This window comes from Diachasma alloeum, unplaced genomic scaffold, assembly GCF_001412515.2.
Source record: "Diachasma alloeum isolate Michigan unplaced genomic scaffold, Dall2.0 Dall_scaffold_00339, whole genome shotgun sequence".
NCBI lineage: Eukaryota > Metazoa > Arthropoda > Insecta > Hymenoptera > Braconidae > Diachasma > Diachasma alloeum.
Window position 1 is genome coordinate 382,449 of NW_021680478.1, and position 18,554 is coordinate 401,002.

At 37.5% G+C, this 18,554-nt stretch overlaps 1 protein-coding gene across 1 annotated transcript in view; it reads right to left on the bottom strand.

The window, feature by feature from the left end:
• The window catches only part of LOC107040647, an 80,415-nt gene that overhangs the window by 29,138 nt on the left and 32,723 nt on the right, over positions 1–18,554 (bottom strand). Inside the window, exons 2-3 of the mRNA XM_015260812.1 lie at positions 5,097–5,235; positions 2,910–2,974 (exon numbers count right to left, since the gene is read on the bottom strand). Coding sequence (XP_015116298.1) covers positions 2,910–2,974; positions 5,097–5,235 — 204 coding nt within the window. The remainder of the gene's footprint in view (positions 1–2,909; positions 2,975–5,096; positions 5,236–18,554) is intronic.

Below are 18,554 nucleotides of genomic sequence, written 5' to 3' on the forward strand. Positions count from 1 at the left end.
TGACTGCGCCTGTATCGATGTTGAAAGTCGTATCCAAATAAACATCCAGGATAAGCGTTTTAATTCCAAAAGCCTGAAAAAGTAAAAATATTTGTCAGAACGTCGCACCTATGATTAAGAAAAAAAACGTAATTATTATATTTTCCTCTAGTACTCTAGTAGAAATTTGCCTCGGTCGGTCGAGTTAGTAAGCTCGATTCGATGGATCACCATGAGCTGTATCACCACTCACCAGCTACAAGCACTTGGAGAACCTTCAGTCGGCAGAAAGTGCACCAGGTCGCAGATTCCCTCTAAAATATTGTTGTGAACTGAATCTTTCAACATATTCATACAAGAAAATTTCTATGCACAGTTTTATTCGACTCGCTCATCATTTTCCGGGGGATTTCGCGAGTCGAAAACGGTGGAGATAAGCAAAATTCTTTTACCCACACCTTATCGTGCTCACCAACATGCACGTGTGCCCGAGGAGTGATGATCCAAACATCCTCGTCGAGCGCATCGCAACAGAGTGAAGCTCGAAAAGAAAGCAGTCACGGTCATGGCGGTCGTATTGTCACCGAATCAACAATTACTTGATTCCCGCGTTATTCTTCTCACTACCCCTACGCCGAATTCGCTACCCTTGATCTTGGGCTTCCAACCAACTTAATTCAACAAAAAGTCAATTAATTGTTTTTCATTTCAATTTCTAATATTTCATTTCACTCATTAATATAAAAGCAAGAGGAAACGAAATGGTATAAAAAGATGATGAAAAATAGTTGGAGAACGGAAAAATGAAGAAACGTACATGGTATATAGACATTCGTGGTACGTGGTAGGTGGAGTGGACCGCACGGTTGGCAGGCCGTCAAGCGAGTGGACGTTCTCTGCCACTTGCGAGTCCATCCCCACTCTCTCCACAGTATTTGATACTCCAGGGACTTGAGTGCTATCCAGCTACCTGCCATCCTTTTCCGACGTTCTATCCAGCACGCATTTTTCAACGATTTATCAAAGTCGCGGGGGGTTATAGTCTTCTCTTTCTCTTGTTTAATTTACTTTTTGCATTTCAATTTCCATGGTCAGTTTCAGCTAAAGACACTCCCATCGAAATTCTGAGGAATGTCTTCATTGAAATTTCACAATTTTATGAAAAAATCTATGGAAACTGTGAATTTCAGTTCAATTATTCAATGAAAGTCAGAAATCAGTACCTAAGAGGTGAATGTATCTGCATAATGTTCCGGAATGAAAATTTTCAACCTCTCGGGTCTCTTCAAGATCGTGAGAGACTGAAATTAGTCTGCCCAGATCTCTCGTAACGGGTTTCGCGTCTCGGAGAGTCATTGGTGAGAGACTCGAGTCTGTTCGGGTCTTCGTCAAGGCGGTAGAGACTAGAGTCTCTCATTAAAACATCGGGACTTGAAATGTTCGGTACGAAGACTCAGGATCTCGGTAATACAAATTATTGATTCGTAAATTATGAATTAAATAGACAGTGGAGCAAGTATAATATTGTACAGGGATAACTGGGGGGGGGGGGGGAGGGAAATTCGACAACGGAGCAAATTGGGACGATATGGTGATCATTATCCCATTTTAATAGTATGCAAAATAACAGGCTGTCACAAGGGGAGTAAATTGGGCTACAGGTAAATTAAATACTGGTGTTTAGTGGGATAGTCGGGTAAAATTGAATTCATAATATATTGAATAGCCGATTGATAAGACAGCGGGAAAAATGGGTGGGGTAGAATGGATGCGTCTTTACATAACTTGATTTCAATTGGATTTTGAGCTGAGTCGTTTTCCCGGTTGTTCAGTTATTTCGGTGAAACTTCTGGAAATTTCGATTTTTCTCTCTTCGATGCAACCCTGTCTTTTCTGAATGGTTTGCAGGCGGAGTCAGTTATTCAGCTACCTGTAATGAAGGATACTGCTACCCATGGGTCGACTATGATTGAAGGAGAGACTATTATGTTTTGAAAGTCCTGGGCTATTGGAGTGAGATTTTTCATACGCTAAAGATCGATGATAGGTTTTTTCATCATCTTCCCGATCCAAAAGGAGGACGTTATTGCATTGACCACGAAAATGAAAAGCGCAGTAAAGTTTGAGACACTCGACTTGAAATAGGTCGAAAATGAATGGAATCAGTCTTTTTTTCTTTGGGTGTGAACATGTATTTTAGATCAGAAGCAAATGATAATTTAATTGTGCTCTGCCGCAATGCGACACAATTAAAGCCGAAGAGACGTATTGTTCGTGTTCTTAGCGGAAGGTATAAATTTTATGGGAATTAATGAGGACAACTATAAGGGTACGTGGTGCAGTCACATGAGACGTTCAATTTTAATTATTTCTGTCAGTTTAGATCACTTCAACTTCACTCTCATTGCCAAGATTTTTTACAAATTCTTGTCAAAAATCAACGAAGAACGTTAAATTCTAATTGAATATATAGTGCACAATTTTCCATCAGTATTACGAGCTTATCATTTTTGGACAAAATCCAAAGTTTTGTACTTAATTTTTTCTTGAACTCATATTGCCGTCACGCACACAAAACTAGTTCGACCCAGCCCATTATTAAGGAATATCTTTGATTTATCAATTGAAAAAGTCATGTGAAAACGGCTCAAAAAAATTCTATCAGCGAAAACTTCTTCTTCAAACAATCTACAAAATTACTGAACAGAAATGGGTCATCAAATGTCGTACACAAGCGGATGTTTCCTCAGCAGTCCAGCCCCCAACCCTTACCTCACTTCCGTGGGATGAACTAGATGTAAAAAACAAATCCTGGAAAACTTTACAAACTTCACCAACAGACAACTTTATCCAGAAATTCTGAAAACAATGGCTTTTAAAATTTACAGAAAAATGGAAGATAAAAAAAACAAATAATTGAAAAAACTTACTCTCTTTGTACTGCAAAACATTGGCGTGCTTTTCGTGTATGACAACACATCTGTAACACGATTTTCTGTAACAAAAAAGGTAGTAAAGTGAATGGTAGCTGGTGATGGGAATCTTCGAACTAGGGCGAATAATTGTTTCTGGTAAAACAATTCAATTTCAGTAATTGATCTAGATATTTTCAAATCAGATAAACTTCCTATTCATTTGGGAGTGGAACTAACTCCCAAAAATCACTCAATTCCCCAGATTGAATTTCAAAACTGAAATCAAATGGGAAAAATATACAACAGAAGAATTACATATTAAGGAGAGGGGGTCATACCCCTTTTTTCAAATACCGAAAGAACTTGATGAAAAATGTTGGCGATTTCATTTCAATTTCTTCTTTATGTAAAATAAAAGTGTAGACATGGAACATCATTAAATTTTCGTTTTTCAACAACAATTTTTTATCTAATCGAAAGCAATGGGTAGTTTTTCCTTCCATACGATCGGTTTTGCGGATGATCGTATGAAATACACCAAAAAAATGGTTGAATAATATTGAAAAGGGTAAGACCGGTAGGGTTTTTAACAATCAAATTATTAAAACAAGTAGCCCATTGTACAGGTCTACATCAAGTATATTTTTTTTGTTACGAGATAGCAATTTGGTTCCGAATGGATTAATCGAATTAAAACAAAAAAGTGCATATTCGGTTTTCTGTCCTTAATTTCAGTTTAGTAGGGATTCTGAAGTTCAACCTCAGGGAAATTCAATTGTTTTTTTTAAGATAATTTTTGATAAATCTTTTCCGTGAACTGAATTTATTTTAAATCAGACACATTGAGTGAAAAAAAGATATACCAGCCATGAAACCTTAGTTAATTAAGAGATTATCCCTAATTGTCCGAAATGTTTAACATGAGCTCCATATGCCCTGGTTAAACATCTAACAGACACCGCCTAAATTAAAATTAAACTGGTTTAAACTTCCACTGAATATTGATTAAACCTTGACGAAACCTTGGTTAAACCGTGATTAACCTCCGACTGAATTTCGACTAAACTCCGACTAAGCCATGACTAAACCCTATTCAGCGATATTGCAAAAATAAAATCGTTTAAATCCCCCAAAAATCGATCTCTACGACTGTCTTTTCAATGCCAGAGGAATCTGCTTTAATTCTCCGCAGAAAAATATTCGATTATACCATTACCAATCCGTGTGAACCTCTTTAACATCCAAACATCAAAAAATTTGACCGGAATCCGGAAAAAGTGCCAAAGGGGCAGACTGCACCCGAGACATCTTTTCTTTGGTGCTCCCTGTGTCGAGGAAGCGGCATTTGAGAAGCAAGGAGGCTCCTCTCCTTTTCCTCAACGCCTTTCTAATACTTTTTTGCAGTAAATGAGAAAATGGTGAATAAGAGAGTTGAACGGAACAGAAAGGGTTTGAGACAAAGAAAAAAAAAGATAAAGAATAAGAAAAAATGAAAAAAAGAAGCGAAAAAAGGGAGAGTCCAATGGATTCCTGTTTTTAATCAGTACGTCTGGCAGAATACGCTCGAGGGCCGCCACACGCGACAAACTATTCGCTTCTGCGAAACTTCTGATTCTCCCCAGGCGGCACACTGCAACCAATCACCACTGGCAGATCGATGCTGACTCTCTCGCGTTGCACGACAAATCCGAAAATAGTTCACGACAATGGATGATAAAGAGGTTGAAGGCTTTCTCATTTATCGAATGCTAATTTTCAAAAAGCCATTCTGTAGTGCATTGTTTCTAGCAAGTCAAAATAGATTTTATATATCCAATTGTCTCAGGGAGTAGTCTTGCTCCACTAGAAGAAATTCAGTATACGATTTTTTGAAGCCTATATTTATGTAATCTCAGCATGTAACCTAATTAATGCAGTCCCGAAAATTCTAAGCTCCGATCTTTCAATGGGAGACTCCAGTCTCTACCGCATTGGGGAAGACTCAAACAGACTCGAGTCTCTCACCGAAGACTCTGGGAGATGTTGAACCGGTTACGGGAGACCCAGGTTGACTGGTTTTAGTCTCTCAAAATCTTGAAGAAATCGGAGAGACTGAAAATATTTATCCCGTGGAGAGATGGCTGATTAACGGTCGCATCAACTTTAGGGTATATTAATCACGTGCAATTTAGGGTATATCTTAATAGATGAATCTCTACTTACTCGTCCACTACGAGAAACTTGTCGCCCTCGTTCCTCAAACACTTGCCCTTGTTTGAAAGCGTATTCTTGGATATGAGAATTGGTTGTCTCACACCACTCTGGAACCAAGTGCCCTCCCATCTCACTGGAAATGCGCATTCTGAAAAAGCAAAAAAGTGGAATACAGTAATCGTTATTTGAATGAATTAGTATTCAAGAAATTCGAATAGAATTTATGACAACGGAAAATGATGATATCAAAATATTTTTCCGCCCGTTTCGTATTATGTTCATTTTACGTTTTCTACCTCTTCTTTTCATGGCAGATATAAATCAAATACGGAGAGCGTGTATGATAAAGGTAGGCCGTGAATCGTGAGAAGCAGTTGGCGTTATTTATCCCGGCGGGCATAAATTCAAGGAACACCGATATCGATGCTGCAAGGCATATATTTTTTTTCATCCCCTCTACATTTTTCAATGAATTTTCTTCCTGAAGGTTATATTCGTAAGTCAGGGGAATTGCCAGGAAAAACCGCAGTAATAAAATGCTTGTTTTCAGTGTCATAGTTATTAGAGCAGACTTGAGAAAAATTTCCATTCGAATAAAATTTATCTTCAATGATAACTCAATAATTTTTATGTTGAGAACCCTTTGGCATTCCATTGAAAGCTTTTCACAACGATTCTTTCGGTATCACGTAGAAAAGATTTTCTCGACACTTCGAACTCTCGAGAAAATCGGTAAAAGGAGTGCGGAATGCAAGAAATTATTCTATGCGTCGAAATCGAATTATCTCGAGGCTACAGAAATTACAAATAGGGGGTTTTGCGCTAAATGGACCATTTTGAAGTTGAAATAAAAAGGGGTTTTATTGGAGGGAGGGGGTTTTATTGCTGCGGAGGGACTGTTGTGGGACAAGAAATTTCAATTGAGGTGATCCTTCCCCATCCTCACGTCTGACATTCCACTTACGTCCTTTAGATACTCAAGTGGCGATTCTGGGGATCAATTTCGATTTTCAAAACATAAGAAAAAATTCAGCATTGATTTTAGAATCCGACCAAGGATGAAAGTTAAGAAGAAGGGTTTCTAAAAGCTGGAAACTAGTTTCTAAAATTAAAAAACTTTCTTTCTCTGTGTGTGATTATTTGACCATTGGTAGAAATCTTATTCTTCAAACAGTTTTCCTTCCCGAATTGAAAAAAAAGTTCTTATCCATACTTGTCCAAGCCCGAACTCGTCAGCCCCACAATGTGAGAGAGCGATCTGATCAGACATCCTCCCCTCACGCCGGAGCGAAAACAAACGAGTTATGACGAATATACAAAAATTCATAATTGTAAGATGAAATATCTGCAGTAGACACGAAATTTTCTCAATTTCATCAAAACTAAGATATTTCCGATAATAACTTAGAGATTTTCTTAGACCGAAGTTCCTTTGTTCATTTGAACAATCATTGTCCTAGAAATTTCATCTGATACAGTCAAGCTCTCCTAATTCGCTTTCCCCACAGTCATGTACATATTACGTCATCAGAAGTCTACTGTGATTGGTTGAGGAGAGTTCCGACAATTCTCGGGATTTTCCCGATTAAATGCAAAACATGTATAAAAACCAACAGGTCGCTTCTGCAGTGACGACTAAACTCCAGATATTTTACTTTTTTGGGGTCAATTTGGTGGGTTTCCTAGAAGCGAAAGGTCGTATATCCTGGCAGATACAAACCTATACAACTTTCCGTCGTAGGCCATCTGTCTACTTTTAGACCCGCGATTTTTTCTTATGTATTCATCGGAATGAACTGCATTATTGCTCACGAAAGCGAAAAATTCCCCAGCAACCTAATGACACTATTTTCTCAGCCTTTCCACTTGTTGTTCGACTCCTAGCCCCCCCCCCTCCCCCTGATAATCGCATTTAACTGCATGAAACTTCTCGAGTTTTGTCCAAAATTTCCACTTATCTGCTTACTTTCTCCTCCACTCCTTTCCCGTCCTTCTACTGAATTGGAAAAAGTTTAAACAAGTTGTGGGGTGAATCAAAAAGTAGAGAAGGTAGAGTAAAAAGCGGCGGCCCTCGGCCTGACGGTTGCCGGGATTCTCCACTCGATTTCTCGGCTCTCAGTTTGGCCCATCATTTATACATCCCTTCTTCTCGCTCTCCCCGCCACACACTCAAACGCACAAACCCAAGGATTTAACTGTGGTGCTTGAGGATTAAAAGCTCGGAGGGTTGATGACCTCTCTCCAGTTGTAAAGCTTCGATTGAAGATTCTTTCAAGGCTTAAAAATGACTTTCACCTAGATGGCAAATTTTCATTATGTAATTTTTGAAGATGTGTAGTCAATTCGGTTCATTCACTTCTTCATTTTCATTTTTTTATTCATATTTCTTTCCTACGGCCATTACGGTTTAATGCGCACCCCATTCACCTGTCTTGCCTTTTCCACTTCTCTCTTCCGATTTATTTGTGTTACGATGGGCCGTCGTACTGTTGTCAACTGCACGACATTGGGGCTAGGACTGCACGGAAAACCATGGAAGAAAGTTATCCGAGGGATGATGCTTATTGAAATTTTAAGAAAGAAGATCCCTGTACCAGTGAAGAAAATGAAATAGACTGATCGATGCGGAGCTTAGGGCAGATGAGAAACGAAGCAGCTTGCATCCATGTCAGCTGCAGTGGGACACCTCGCGGAATGGAAAATGGACTCACCGCGTGATACCGTGTGTGGGTGCGTGGCTAAATAGCAGTCATGATGAGGCGGATTATTACCTAACACAGATACTATCAGGACATGGGTTCTTCCCGGCGTATCTTCACAAATTCTAGTACGAGCATTCCCCGGAATTTCCAGATTATCATGTAGCGGATGAAGATGCAGAGATGAAGTTCTCCGCTTGCTCCGCTTCAGAATGCTTCGCAGTACTTGGGAGACTACACTTGAAGGAAAGATCGTTCCTGACAACTTAATAGCAGTTATGTTATCGTCAAAAGTAGCCTGTAAATAGAGTAACTTCGCGGCGCCAGTTACGAAGCAGCTCCGACGAGAGAAACGCAAGCGAAAGAACGCAAACTAAACGCTACCACACTGAGAGAAAAATCTGAAGTTCGATTTACAATAAGAAAATAGTTGAGGCATTTTGGTAAACGATACGATTTTTGTTTGTATGCGGCACGTAATATTAGATACATGCTTACAAAAACATTCTAAAAATCATATATTCGGACTTTCTAAACCACATTCAGTTACCCTGACACACCAATTTGAAACTTGAATTCAGAAGCAAAAGGTAGATAATACCGTACGTTCACTAGAAATGCCTAGAGACCCTATCGGATTGAAATACAATAATACTCCTCGATGAATTAAATAAATTTGAGAAAGAAGTTTGGTGTTGCACAAAATGGCTGCAATTATGTACTCAGTGCCCAAGGGTGAAATCAATACGAAACGTGCGGCATAGTGTCGACTCTAACGTTCAAATACGTGGGCTACGGCTCTGTGCGAAACTACCATCAACCCACCTCTCCATTTTCTCCATCTCTTGTTCTATTTTCTCTCTCGTTATTTTATTTTTTTTCCACCCAGGCGTTCCAGACTTCACCGATTCCGACGGCGTTTATTTATTTCCATGCGGTATGTTCGTATGCCGCACGTTTCCTCACAGTTCGATTTCCAAATGGAGGGTGAATCCTCGCACCGCTCAATGTGTACCAGGAGGTGCTCGTAAAATCCACAAGAATCGCAATTGGTAATCACAGTTCGCACCCAGTTTTTTTGTCAATGTTTTTTGTTTTTGATTAAATTTTTGTATTTACTTACGGGTGACTAAGCTGGGGTGTTTGATGAAATTGAGGTGAAAGACGTCCTATTCGAAAGACAGGGAAATTTCCCAAATCCATCTATTCAATAAAAATTACGTATCTTTTCCGTAATTCCAGAGCGAAATGTGCACTGATAGAACGGATTAGTTATTGTTCACGAATGGATTTTGGTTGGAGTTTAGGGTCTATTCGGTCCCACCAAATGTTCATTCGTTAATAGTTAACGAATGTGTATTTGAGGAGCCTTGTTTGACTTGACTTTCGCCATTCAAGTGAACCATTCGTTAACTATTAACGAATATTCACTTGGTCATATTCAACTCTACCATTCGTTAATAGTTAATGAATTTCGTTTGGAATAAATGAATCATTCTATCAGTGTGGTTGTAGGAAATTTTACGAAACTGCTATGGAATTTTTCCAGAGCATTCTGTAATTTTTATCTGAATCTCCTGTGAAAAATTATGATACCGTCACTTAAATTTTCTGAGTCGATTCCGTAATCGATGAGTGAATTGTGAGTTTCGTAATGTTTACTGAATATTTCTTTCCGTGTACTCACTCTCAGACTCATCTGACCCTTAAATTCCACAATTATTTGTATCTTGATAAGTGATCCATGTAATTTTACAAAAATCTCCAACGACGAGACATGACGAGACTCTCACCAAAAGTCTCGCTCCAGAGACAGACTCGCCTCGGTATTGTCTCGGCATTTTGCACAGCCTTACTGAAAAGCGGGAATGTTCAGTAATGAATGTTTTACCCACAACAGAGCCAAGAAACAATCATTAAAAAATAAACACCCACTTTTCACATCTGTTATAAGACATAATGGGATCTCTCGGATTTTGTGACCCACTTTCTGGGAGTATTCGCACGTCAATCGAGTGTCAAGTTGAATCGATGTGGAAGCGACTGCACGGAAATTGGCCGATCATTTGTGTTGTACATAAATGGTTATATCAAATGTGCGCTCGATATTCAGTGGTATCCATAGTGTATGTGGGAATACCCGCTGACACGCCGAGGGAAAATGTTTCGTGAATTCAGCAATCAGTGATATCAGTCCACTGGTGACCATCGATGGAGGGCTTCCTTGTGTTATTGATATTTACCGCTCCTAATACATGTCATGGATTGTTGTGATTAAAAAGTTTTAAAATGGTGTTGAGTGTTGGTGGAAGGTAATCATTCTTAGACACTTCAGCAGGGGTATTATTATACACTGCGATTTGCAGGATATGTTCATTGTACATGGATCGGCCGATACTCAATTGTTGATATTTATCTAAAGGGTTACGTATGCATGAGAGTAATCTAAACTCGATGCTCCGGAGCATCGAGTTTAGATTACTCTCATGCATACCATGCAAAGAAAATATACATTATATACGCCATTTGAAACTGAATTTTACGTTCAACGAAATGACAGTCATATACTTGTTCGTCATATATCAACATGAGTGTAATAAATTTGAAATCGATCTACTAGAAGTATTTTTGAGGATCAAAATGATGGTGAAAAAGAATCAGAAATCGCAATATATCGCAATATCAATGATTTAAACATGTAGATAAGCACCAACGCTTTTCTTTGAATGTGTATCAAGAACTATTGAAATCATTCTATTTTTATACTTTCTAATTTTGAATGTGAATGATGTACAATGGTGTTAAACGTAAAAATAGAGAATCGAAGAATTGAAGAAGTGAAATAATTCGAAAACATCTCAAATTTTGTCAGATTATCGATCTTGATGAAGACTAACTCCCCAGGTTAAAATTGACAACGCAAAAAGCTCATCAAATTTGGTTCTACGTTAGAGAAATTTTATCCTGACAAAAATAAAAATGACCATGCTGGTAGAGTAAAAATTACTGTACCGGTAGGGTAAAATTTACCAACCGTTCTAGAATTTCCATTGTTATCTACATAAAAATTATTGGACTGGAAGGGTAAAATTTATTATGCGCCAGGGTAAAATTTCTATAACGTAGAATAAAATTTGATCATCATATATTATTTTTACTAAATTTCGGGATAGAAATGAGGAAACGATGACTCATGATACATTTTTACAGAACAGTAGGATAATTAGTATCAAAAATTTCTCTTCGTGTATCGCGAACTATTTATTCATTTTTTCATGCCCAATTTCATTTTATTAAATAATCCTGAAAAACATTCCGTGCATTAAATTACATATGTCATCCGAGATTCAATATCATTACGTAATACAGCCAGAGAAATTGGATTGAAGAATTTAATGGCTGTGGTTTCCACTGAAAATTAATTGCTTTATAAATTTTACCATTTTTATCTGTTTCCCTCACTCTGTAAAACTTTTGCTTCCGATAATTCAATTGATTTTTGAATCATTTTTTCGCAGACAGAAAGTCACAAAATTTTTTAATTATGAGCGAGTTACAGCCTGAAAATATAATTTCAGAAACGAGATAGATCTCTCATTTCACTGCTCCTTTTGGCTTTTAGAGCGACCATAGTGTGGTATTATAAGAGGGTATAACAAGAGGGCTGTAACTCACCCTCGAAATGGCGCGCGTTTGCGTCACGTGACGCCAAAATTTCTTGATTAAGGCTGCACGCGATCTCACACTTGGATATATATCCTCCAATCCTCTTTTTTTCGTCTTTCACGTGGCTATGCTTAATTTTCCGGGCCGTTACCAACCACCTACTCACCTCCTTCATTTTTTATTCTCTCGTTTTGATGTTTTAGACTTTCTTAAAGAATTATTAACCATGAAATTTATCTGGAATTTAAGAAAATTCATTTTCCAGTTTATGAATAATTGATAGACTTATTGAGTTTCAGATCTGCCTTCATTTTGTATTTGTTTCAATAAAAAGTAACTGGAAAATTAATCTCTTATGTAGATTTACTCATGTCAATTCAATTGGTATGCATCAAGAATTTAAATAGTGATCTTTCGTGGCAGTTTTGAATATCCTTTTGTTTTATTAATGGGTACAATGACTGTTACCAGTCATCAAATAATACCGATCTCTGTTATACCCTAGTGGAAAAACATAAGGTGGAGGCGTAACATGCTTGATCAGAATTTCGGATCGGACTTGATCAGTTTCTGATCGAGACCTGAACAGAATTCCCACTCGGGTATTTGACGAAATAATTTAAGAAAATTAACGTTTTCATCCTGAATTAATTCTCAAATCAAATGTCCGAGCGCCGTCGCCCGAACTTTCCAGAAGCATTCATTCTCATACATAATCAATGAAATCGAACAAACCGTCATTTTATGCAGAAAAATTTGGCTGTCTAAAAGAGATATTAAGATTCTAATTTTTCCATTTTATAAATGAATGAAGGCAGGGAGTAATAAATACATTACTGACATTACATAATATATGAAACATATATACAAACAAGGTTAGGTAGTTAACCAGCGACGCAAATTCGCCTAACGCGGCAGTTGCAATTAGGGGCTCATTACTTTTGCGGGCTCCTTGTGCCTGGTAACGATCCCCCTGTGGCCGTAATTCACCCTCCTCCCCTCCGTTTCTCCCTCTTTTGTTCCACCCACTTTTCCACCCGTCTCCCACTTAGCCACCCACATCCAAACTATTCTCCGCTATGTTTATACTGCCGCAAACTATTTCTCAATGGTACGTGGCATTTAATTTACGTTGGCTCATTCGCGGTACCTTTTCTCCGTAGGTTTAAATGAAGCCGCCAGTGTACGAAACAGCGTTATCAACAATTTGGTAATTGAGGGTTCATGAAATTTTAAGATTGATGAAATTAAAAGATTTGATGAAATTAAAAGATTTGATGAAATTTCAAGATTGTAAAAATCTATCGATGGAACAGGATTTTTATTGTTTGCAACGAGAATTGCCAAATTGAGATGTGTATCATGAAATATTAAATGTATCTCACTATTTCCAGTCATGCCGCGAGACGAGACGAGAGCAATTTCTTCTCTCGTCTCGTCGAGAATTAACAGATTCTCTTATCTCGTCTCGCCTTATCTCGTCTGGTCTCGTCATGTCTCTCGTCACGTTTGTCTCGTCTCCGCCCGTTTCTCTCGCGTCTCGCGGCATCACTAACTATTTATTTCATTGATGAATTGCATTGCTTCATGCCAAAGCGTCATAAGCTCTGAGTACCGACCAATTACCAGTCATTGACTGAAATCGATTTCTAGATTCCAATAATTGTCTACATGTATTGATTGGGCAACGAGGGGAGGACTGGAAAATCCCGTCGGGATTTCAAGGGAGTCAGGATCTTAACATTAGTTGTTCACCGTATGCGAAACTCCGACTTTAGGCATCTCAGCAGGGATACTCTGCCATGTTATTCAGTCTCGAGCGTTACCGAATTCACTGTACACTGCCGAGTCTACGGGCGCACTTCATTGTCATTGCTCGGGACTATATTTGCAACTCCCACACCGCACGGAATATCACCGAGGCATTATTGTATCGTATGTATACTGGATCTTATACTTACATAGCTCTCGACAACTTACTATAATAAAAAAACTATCATAATCAACGAATTCGCAGGTCGAGAATTAGTTTTTGCTGTATGTTAGAGATTGATTAATCAACCATCGCCATTTTGTATACATCACTCCATTTGGTTCTTGATTAGAATCGTTACTGTCTATCTCTCTGGATTCACTGAAGAATTGCGAGATGAAAAATATCTACTGAATTCATGAGTATTATTTTCATTTTAATATCTCTCTAAGAGATAGAAATGAGATTGGAAATGAGAGGGGTAGCACATATCCATTCATGGTTAATTCGAAAACTCGAAGTATGGCACAACAAATATTAGATAGATTTATGCATAGATGCAAGTCCGATGTTTTGGCAACGAGTGAAAAAAAACTCCAGTGGAGAATAAATAAAATAAAATGTCAGTATTCAGTGGTAGCTGACAGCTGTCAGCCGTCCGAATCCCGAAAAGTTTTGCCAGAGTCTATAAAAGGTAGAGCCAAAAGTTGATATTGCAATGTACGTTTGCCCAGAGGCACCCTCAAAACGTTTTCTGTATGAAACGATTCAACGTCACTGAATACTCGATGGATCAACCAATGCCCACTGGTCTACACTCCGTAGTCGGTAGATTGCAAACGCACAGGAAATATTAACGTATGTTGAATAAAATCAACTACTTCCTTTTCACGAGTGAAAAAATAAATATTCATCATATTCTAACTTGTGGAAATTTTTCTCTCAATCGGAATAGATTTTTTTCCTGAATGGAAATCATGATAATGAATGAAAATAATTCTCTACTCCTCACTTATGTTGGTAATGAATAGAAACAAAATAGGTGAGAGTGAAGAGATTCATAGAGACGCTGGAAGACGCGGAGGTGGGTGAGGCACCTGGCGTATCAGTGATCGGGACCAGTGTTCTGCCTTCATGACTATATCACCTCATTACAAGAAATTTATCTCTCTACAAAGGAATTCGAGAAACTGTCACTATACAAGTGCAGGACCTTCAGTCCTGAAAAGTACTGCAATATCAATGTGTGTGGTTATAATGGTTTTTTCTACCACTGTAAGATGTGATGGGTGTGGTTAACTGAATACACACGCAGAAAAACCTAAACGTAAATTACGTGTTGATGAACGTAATTGACGCTCAACGCTAATAATGTATGGTGGCATTTTTTCCGTCATGAAAATCGAAATATAGGCTTTAAAACGTGTATTTTACAGCCATAATAAAAACCGAGATTACACGTAAACAAAGCGTATTTTACGTTTATCAACACGTAATTCACGTTCAACAAATTGTGAATTACGATTTTAATGAACGTATTTTACGATTTTCTTACGCGCAATTTGCGAGAAAAAATCGTGTATTGCGCTTGAAATAGCTTTTTTTCCACATTAGGTCATGATTCATTTCAAATCAGATTCTGCACATAGTATTTGTAACGTAATATAATGAGTTGAATTAATGTCCCTCGGCTATGATCCAAGAATCTGTTTTTTGGAAATTGCTTTAAATCAAAGTCGGTCGCCTGTGAACGGATTTAGAGGCGCAATGCCGTGAATTAAGTACCGCCCATCTGAACGAGCATCATATTTTTCTCAGTCTATTGATCTATGTCGCAAATTAAACATGTGTGATATCCTTCAATGATCTTCGAAATTTTTTATTTTTTTTTATACATTCTTCTCGGTTGCTCAGGACAGTATTCACTTCGCTTCTATAAATCTCATCTCATTTTCAGATAACTAATCAACCCTTGAAATGTACACGGAACTTATCAAACCTTGAAATATCTCTCATAATTTTTCTTGAAAAAAAATCACTCCCAACCTCCGGGTGTACAACTCTTTGGTGTATGTCCGTTAAAAGATGAACGTAAGTGATTCGCAATAGTGATTCAACTCAGTGGAGTGGAGCGCGGTAAAGAGAGGGGGTGGAGAAAAGGCATCAACCATTATGAGAATTGCAAAGTAACTTTTCCCCGTGTGAATGCCACTTGATAAGACCTGAAAAGTCGAAGCCAAAGTGACATTTTAAGCCCTCCGGCGAATTGTGCACTATACCCTTCTGTATCTATACATATACACTCAACCAAAAAAATTATCCAACACTTGAAAGAACAGTTTTCGAGTGTTGAAAATGGATGGATAAGGGGAAGGAGGAGGACTTGAAAGTTGTCCCAGAGGAATCATGGTCGTTTTAGACGCCATTTCAATCCCTGGCATCGTCATTGCGAACCCGAGGATTTTTTTTCTCTCTTCCATTTTTCATATGATTTTTTTATTATTCAACTCTCGAACTATTCGTCCACCATAAATTCTCCTGCTATAAACGAATTTGTCCTACATGGAAAATTGAACGAAAAAAAAACAGTTTTAACGAGTGACCTATATGTAGATATTGAGAGTAATTTTCAAGATAAAATTTTCATGAATTTTTATGAGGACTTTTTTAGGACGAAAATCATGCGAATACACTTAGCTACTTGTTTTTTTCCGCGTAATACGCGTAAAACTTGAAATGAACATCTGAGTTTCGGCCTACTAATTAGGATTAATACATAATAATTGTATCTTAAATGTCGCGTGTTTATCCTCATGTTCGTTAAGATGAAAAATTATTTAAAAAATATATTTTAACAAGGAATAGATAATTGCATCATTGGATACGAAATCGAAAATTCTCTCGAGAAATGAAGTCATTTTTCCACCAATATTGACTATACAGCTTATGAAGCGGAAAAATTTTAGGCTGAAATTATTCCATGAAAATCTCATTCCCGGCATTGCGATCCTTGTAGCTCCAAAAAAAAATTTTGAAAACGCTGAATGTTTGATGCCTTGCGAACTAATGGTTGGGTTAAAAAGAGCTCTCGAGTACCAAACGGAATCGTAAATCTTCCCACCTAACCACTATTCCCGAAGCTTTTGAAATAACCGTAGTTTCGTTCATAAAATGTTTTCCCCTTGAAGTCGTCATTTTCACAATCGGTGTGTCTATTCAAGCCTATTTACTGAAAGCAAAATTGTACCAGATATGACATTTGCGACGTTTGATTCTCGAAAAGAATGACCATGACGAAATTTGATCCTCGTGAGGTAAAAGAGGAGAGACTCGTAATTATTTCCCTCGATTTATGGTCAATCGGCCCCTGTCCTTAAAATTTCATAGACCAGCCGACTAGTAATTTTCAGAAGATGAATATTGAATGCGAGTTAGAGGAAAAAATATAAAATTTCAGATTTCACAGAAAATTCCAAATTTTTAAGCATCAAAACAAGAATTCCTCAACCTATTATAATTTTCTACGAAAAAATGAATATTTAACATTAAATTCCGCTGCATTTGCAATTATTTGAAAATTTAAGATTACATTGACCGAAATTTTCCTGATTGCTATTAAGTTTTAGAGAATAATTAAACTTACATTCGCAGTTCTCATTGATTTTCCTATAAGATTCTGAACTTTCAGTAATGAAATTCCTTGAAATTTTAATGGAACTTAAATGTGATAAAAATTCCCTAAAAATGTATCAGAAATTTACAATCAAAAAAAAATTTCAAGTGTATAATAAACGAGTTAATTAATTTACTAAAATTCATAACCATAGAATGAAATATCTGCGACAAGAAATGAAACAAGAAATTTTCTCATTCCGGTAAAAACTAGAATATTGCTCATAAGGAGCTTTAGAGATTATCTTAAATAGGAGTTCCTTTTTTTTCTTCGAAAACTTATGTTTCTACTTATGTGATCTGTTAAACGATGTTACATCGAAAAAAAACAACGGGCCCCTTTGTCTCATTGAAAAACAGAAAAAACAGGAGTCTTATTTTGCCCCAGTGTCCATTTTGCTCCGAAGGAATATTAACATAATTAATGATGCATATTTTTCAATAACAATTCGAACGTGGCACGACTGCGATACTTATGTAGATTCCTTGAATACCTGGTATGACTTATAAATGTATAATGCTTAAGTATCCCAATTAATCTTCTATTCAAAATGAGTGAAAAGAAAAATGCTAAATTTTATTCCGTGTAGAATGCACAAAATGTTTTCAACACATACGTGTCAATCTAAAAATGTGCAAGTGAAATCACAACTTCCAAGTCGTTGTTCAACCCCAACACTTCCTCCTGCTCTTTTACCATCTCGCACATGACGAAAAAATCTCTTGAATTCTTATTCATGGAATAGTGATAGAATTCTCGCTTTAAAAAAAACTGAGAGAAAAAAGATAAATCTGAATAAATAAATAAGTAACGATGGTAAATCTGATATGGTCGGGGCAATTGTGGTTTTGTCACCAGAGGAATAAAAGAAAGAAAAATGTAAAGAAAAGTGTGGAAGGGAGAGGAGGGGTTGGAGATAAGAAGAGGCGAGAGGAACTGTTGGTTGACAACTTCGAAACGTCTTTCAATTTATGCCGTTCCTCCAGGCCATCTTTTCCTTTTTCCCTTTGTCGTACTCTTCAATTCCAATCTCTCTTTTCTACCCAACCCCCTCTCCACCCCATCCTATTCCTCCTGAACCATCGCACGTAGTACTGACGTTCGTCTTTCTCCGTCTCCATGATATTCATTACAAAATTTATCCGCAACTCGAATAAAATTCAATTCTTTCTTCTCGTTGTCTTTTTACGTTTTATTCTCTTTAGCTAGAATTCTTTTTTGTTTGACTTAATTTTTTTGCTGCGAAATTTATTCATAAGAGTGAAATTAATTCTTTTTTAGTCTAAAAATTTAAGAAAAATAAAAGAGCGTCAATTAATTGCCAAAATTTGATGAAAATAAAATTCGGCCGTCTAAACTAAATCCTGTGGCTCGCCTTAAGCCAACCGCAATAAATGCCTCAATAAAATAATATTCAAACCGCCTGCAATATGTCACAACGAGGAAACCCTCTTGCTCGAGTCGAATAATTGGACCTGACAAGTTCTACTTAGGTCTTTCCGTTCAGAACTGGATAGGTCTTGGGAAGCCTCTTCCCAAGTGCTTCCGAGACCTTTCTACCTCTGGTTATGTCCCATTTCAGCACTTGTTAGGTGTAAGCAGGACTTGTATTCAGACTTTCCAAATCCTTGCCGGTCCCCGTAATTCTATGGGCCTCTATTAAATCTGCGTTCATA